Source organism: Dermacentor albipictus, chromosome 10, assembly GCF_038994185.2.
Source record: "Dermacentor albipictus isolate Rhodes 1998 colony chromosome 10, USDA_Dalb.pri_finalv2, whole genome shotgun sequence".
NCBI lineage: Eukaryota > Metazoa > Arthropoda > Arachnida > Ixodida > Ixodidae > Dermacentor > Dermacentor albipictus.
The window spans coordinates 13,483,594-13,488,975 of NC_091830.1; the positions used below are offsets into that span (position 1 = coordinate 13,483,594).

Below are 5,382 nucleotides of genomic sequence, written 5' to 3' on the forward strand. Positions count from 1 at the left end.
CACAAAAGAAAGACACATAAAGACAACACGGGCGGCACTTCCAACTGATTTATTTTGGGCTGTGACCCAAGAATATATATACCCAAAATAAATCAGTTGGAGGTTCCGCCCGTGTTGTCTTTATGTGTCTTTCTTTTGCGAGTCTTTAATTGCGGCAAAAAAACATGTCTTTTAGCAAGCACCAACTATGCCAACAAGCAGTTCTGTTGCACAATGAAAGCTCGGCTTTAATAATAACAACACCAAACAATCGCGTCTTTTCAATCGCGGCGATTCCCTAGGAAGCTGGGCACTCGTCGACGCAAGTCAAAGAATCGAGAAGGTGGTAGCCCGGCGAGCACTCGCACCCGGGTCGCCCACAGTCGTAGCCGCCGCATTCCAGCCCGTCGTGGCCGCAGCGTTCCGGAAAGCAGGACTTGTGGGTCACGAACACCATGTTCTCGTAGAGGCACTTGGGAGGGCACGAGGAGACCGGTACGCATGACCCGCCGTCCCGCGATGACCTGCAATGACTGAACTCCTTAACTCCTTTAAGGGACTGTCTGCCGTTTTTTTTTACAGCCAAGCTGCATATGGCTAGCCGATTCGTCCGTCCGTCGCATGTACGCCGAAAACTTCTCCGGCGCAACCCCATGCGCATGCGCGAAAAAAAAGAGAGAGAAAGAGGCACGTTATTGGCTGCGCCGGTAGTGACGTCGTTGCTCTCCGTCGAAGCCGAGCGCGCGCACAGCTGTTTCTGTACGGCTCCGAAATGGGTAGGCTGCGCGTCATACGTACCCCCGAGGAGCAGGCAGCTTTCGATCAGCAGCGTCGCGAGCAGGACCGGGAACGAGCTCACGTACGCCGTGCCGATGCTGCAGCCCGGGCTCAAGAACAGGCTCGTGCAGCCGAGCGCAAGCAGCAACTGCGTACCGAGTATCCGGCATCCTACCAAGCCATCGTTTAATGAACCGTCGGGATTAACCCAGTGATGAACACCGGGGCCGCACGTTTCAGCTTCACTGATTAACCATCTGTACGGAGTGCTTGGGCGGTGATTTTCAGATTTCTTCTATTCTGTAGCGCAATAGAAAGCCTACCACTTTAAGTGTACAAACGTGCATTGGTTTCTCTGGAAATTGAGCAGAAATCTTTAAAACAGAATTTTTCGATTGGCGCAGTATCTTCTTAAAACTATGTACGGGCACAGACAACACTGATTACTGGAGGCGATGCTGATCTCGGAGGCCATGCATAAACGCACCACTCCGGTCACCTTGACTGTGCTCGTCTGCACATGGCGGTGAGACCATTTTTTCACCACGCGCTCTCTGGAAACCAAAGAAGTTATTTCTCACGCAAGTAAAAGTTAGCAGAAGGGCAGTAAATGCAATTGCATGGGAATTCTATATTACATATACAACGAAAATAAAGCTCCGTGCGCAGCTTTTTGGCTACGCAACTGTACACAAATTGGTTGCACCGTTTAACCGTCTAGTGGCGCCGCATGTCATTCTTGGCACACTTTCAGAGCCAAATTAAAGATATAATTCCGTGTTTAAGGGATGCAAGCATACAAGCATGCATGTTTCCGTCAATATGGTACACATTCTTCTTGTTCCCACCACCGTCCAAATAGATGTTCCGAGAGATAGACAGTCCCTTTACTGTGGTTCTGGCACGACATCTTAGACTTTTTTCTGTCGTTGGGTGAAAGTCCTGGAACTCAAAAACTTCAGATAACATATAATGGCAAGCCTCAGAGCGCTGTACACTCCATTTCACGATAGCAGGCAATGCTAAGAAAGTTATAGAGAGACTTCACACTGTTTACATCCGCGACCAAAAGAAAAAAAAACAGTGCGTCCCATATACAGCAAGGCATATGATTGGTGATGTAATTCGATGTCGCATTAGGTTTCCTGCTTTCACGTCGCAGTGTATATGACGTAATCTTTACACGGAAGGCGTCGCAAATTTGTACACATCTACCACCGAGAGAGCGGAGTGACACGCTTCTACCACTAGCTGCCACGGCACACCGCTCGCATTCGCGCACAAAACGTAGTGCGCCACATACTGGGAGCACAGAGGCGTTCACATGATACTTCTTTCGAATAACCCTTACGTCACAAGTGGGGGGGGGGAGGGGTTCTGTAAGAGTCCACCTAGTGGACTGTCCATTTCGGCCGCTGCTGATTGGATGCAGCTGTGCGAGAGAGGAGGAGACGAGCGGCCCTAGCCAATCAGCAGCGGCCGAAATGGACAGTCCACTAGGTGGACTCTTGCCGAATACACACCCTGTAGTTGTAATGTATGACGTAGTTATTCCGCATATAAGGGCATCGCTCATCAAAAGCAACCGCACTGCGAAACGCGCAGAGTGAGATTGAGACTTCTATGAGCGCACTACTGACGTATATAGATTCCACAGTGTTGCCAGCATGAAACACGATATAAATTATTTACTTTTGCGACTTCTCCATACGAACCAGTTTTGGTTTCACTTCCCAAAAAGGAAGGAAGGAAGGAAATCAACTTTTGTCAAGGTCCTGCAGGCCACGAGAGCTTTGGGCTCTCATGGAGTGGGCATCTCCCACGACGGAACCGGGAGGTTGAGTTTCCTGGCGGCGTCGTGGACCTGCTGGACGGCCCAGAGTTGGGGAGCGAGTTCTTCGCTCCGGATTGCTTCTTCAAACTTGTGCTTGTCCGGTTCGGAGTTTATGTGAGCTTGCGAGCACGGCCAGAGTAAATGATAGACGTTAAGGGATGTATTGCAATTGATGCAATAAGACTTGCCGTAGAGCTCATGCATGTAGTGGTGTAGTCTGTTTTGCGTGGGGTGTGTGTCTGTAGCATTCTGAGTGTAACCGCTTGAGCTCGAGTGGGCGTGCGGTTACTTCCCAAAAGGTGTGTGTCTCGTGACGTCATGACGCCATTCTCTCCGGCTATCTTGCTCGCCTGCTAAGCTGCTACCTTAGTGCGAAGCCCGATGGACAACATACTAACAGCGATTTCTGGGACAACTCGGACCACGTAACGAAGTACGGCACATATCTGGCATTATTCAGGAATTGTGTGCTTCTTGCGTCACAGTGGTAGGTACCCATTCTTGAGTGTTGGCCAAGAATGCGCACGCAGCCGGTGACACATACCGGATGACTAAATCAAAGAATCAGTTGAATGTAATGCGCTTTTGTATAATAAGTTATCGGTGGGCTTCAGAGATACCCATGAGTACACATTGTTTTCAGTGTTTTATGTGGCAATTCGTTTAATAGGCAGTTCTAGGTTTTGCGCACCCAAGATTAGGGAACGCAAATCTCCGGGTATTCAAAAAACGGCAAAAGGAGGACAGAACGCCAACATGGCGTGACGCTTCGGGTGCGCAAACATCCATTTGAGTACCAAAAGCTATTTGGGAGTGCAAAACCTAAAACTAGCTTTTTTTTGTTAAGAAAAACAGAGGTGCGCTTACTGGCGCTACTTTGTCTGTCAGCATATATCGGCGTTACAGAGTGAGTCAGTTTGCTATTACTCGCATTCGGCTCTGGTATGACCTTTGTGTATATAGCCACAAATATATCCACCAAGATTGCAGTCGACCAAGGAGCCCACAAGAGCAGCTTCCATGCAAAACCCGGGACGATAGGCAAATCATATTGCAAAAACGGGATAAGGAGTGCGGACACGGACACAAGACATGAGAAATGGACAACACGAACACATGTTGTTCACTACTCTTGTGTCCGTGCCTGGACGCCTCACCCCTTTTTTGTATTATGAATCCTTACCAACCAGCTGAGCATCTATGATGATATGTAGTGTTTATTGGCGCAAGGGTCAAGTGTGGCCAAAGAGCGCCAAGGCAGTGGTGATGAGTTCGCAATGTAGTTATGAGTCCTATGGGGTTGATGTAAAGTGGCTGTAAAGGGACCTTAAAAATAGTCGCTCTAGGGTGCGTAAAATCTATCTGTAATAAGATTATGTCGATGACAAATGACGTGTTATATGCGCAATAAAATCCATCGTGAAAGAATGATGCAATACAGAAAATATATTACATGGTGAAATTACCTGGAGCACCACTGCCTCGCCAGGGCCCTTGAAACACAAGGGCCTTGAGGCATGTGCTACATGAAACAGCCATCACAGCGGCATCCTCTAAAGAGAGGAAACACAGCTGAGCTTTGTGTCCTTCTGAGGCAAACGAAACTTCGCGTTAAATGCAGTCGCCGCCTTCCCCACTGTCCTTTGAGCGCGCGCAAACCCACCTGACACCCGCCGTGGTTGCTCAGTGGCTATGGTGTTGGGCTGCTGAGCACGAGGTCGCGGGATCAAATCCCGGCCACGGCGGCCGCATTTCGATGGGGGCGAAATGCGAAATAACACCCGTGTGCTTAGATTTAGGTGCACGTTAAAGAACCCCAGGTGGTCTAAATTTCCGGAGTCCTCCACTACGGCGTGCCTCATAATCAGAAAGTGGTTTTGGCACGTAAAACCCCAAATATTATTATTATTTAAACCCACCTGACAAATCCGTCGAGGCAGTAGCAACCGGGCGAACAGGTCCTTGGGCACGGGGCGGGGTAGACCTCCCCGCACACGGGTGGACAGCCGCCGCAGTGGGAGTAGTCCGAGAAAGGGTCCCGCCAGCAGGCGCGGCAATCGCTTTCGGCGACGCACTCGCCGAACGCCGAACGCCGGAAGCCTTCTCTGCAGACGCAACCCGAGCATCCCTTCTCGAGCGTGGAGTTGGAGGGGGACAGAGATTGACCTGTGATTAAAGTAGGAGGAGAGTGAGAGCGAGGCTGACAGGGAGAAACGGAGTGAGAAAGGCAGGGATGTTGAGCAGGGACGTGCCCCGTTGGCTACCCTACACTTGGACAAGGGGAAAGGGGGCAGAATGCGTAAGTAAAAGGAGAGATAAGAAAGATAACGGACATGAAGCCAAAATTCTGTACACATTCGCAGAGGAATGATTGTTAATAGTCACTAGCGTTCTACAGCCCAGTCACCTTTAAAAAGTGCAATAGGTTTTTTTTTTAACTTTGTGCATGGTAGTCTGCTTAGGCAAATGTCCCGGTGTCTTTTCCTCCGAGGATAGCCTGTCGTCCAAGCGACTAAGGCTAGCTCGCAGAGCACAATGGTGTAGAAAAAGTGCTGCTAGCCGCAGGTGGACCTAGCCTTGCAAAAGTTGCCAGTATTTGCTCCGTTCGGGTGGCGCTCTGTCGAGTGCTGTATATAGAGTCTAGTCTGAAGCCAGTCGCGTTCCGTCTGTCAACACAACGGCATCTGGTGACGTCAGGGAATTCTGATGGCGACGATGTACTTGAACCGGGACACACCACAGGGGGCACGCCATCCAGTCAACGTCGACCCACGGGACTCTCCATTCACACT

The 5,382-nt window shown here is 49.9% G+C and overlaps 1 protein-coding gene across 1 annotated transcript in view; it reads right to left on the reverse strand.

Annotated features, from left to right (window-relative positions):
* Nucleotides 1-228: 228 nt before the first annotated feature.
* Nucleotides 229-5,382, reverse strand: part of LOC135915843 (SCO-spondin-like) — a 46,084-nt gene continuing 40,930 nt past the window's right edge. Inside the window, exons 4-5 of the mRNA XM_070527282.1 lie at nt 4,510-4,756; nt 229-503 (exon numbers count right to left, since the gene is read on the reverse strand). Of these exons, the coding sequence (XP_070383383.1) occupies nt 278-503; nt 4,510-4,756 (473 nt within the window). The 3' untranslated portion in view covers nt 229-277. The remainder of the gene's footprint in view (nt 504-4,509; nt 4,757-5,382) is intronic.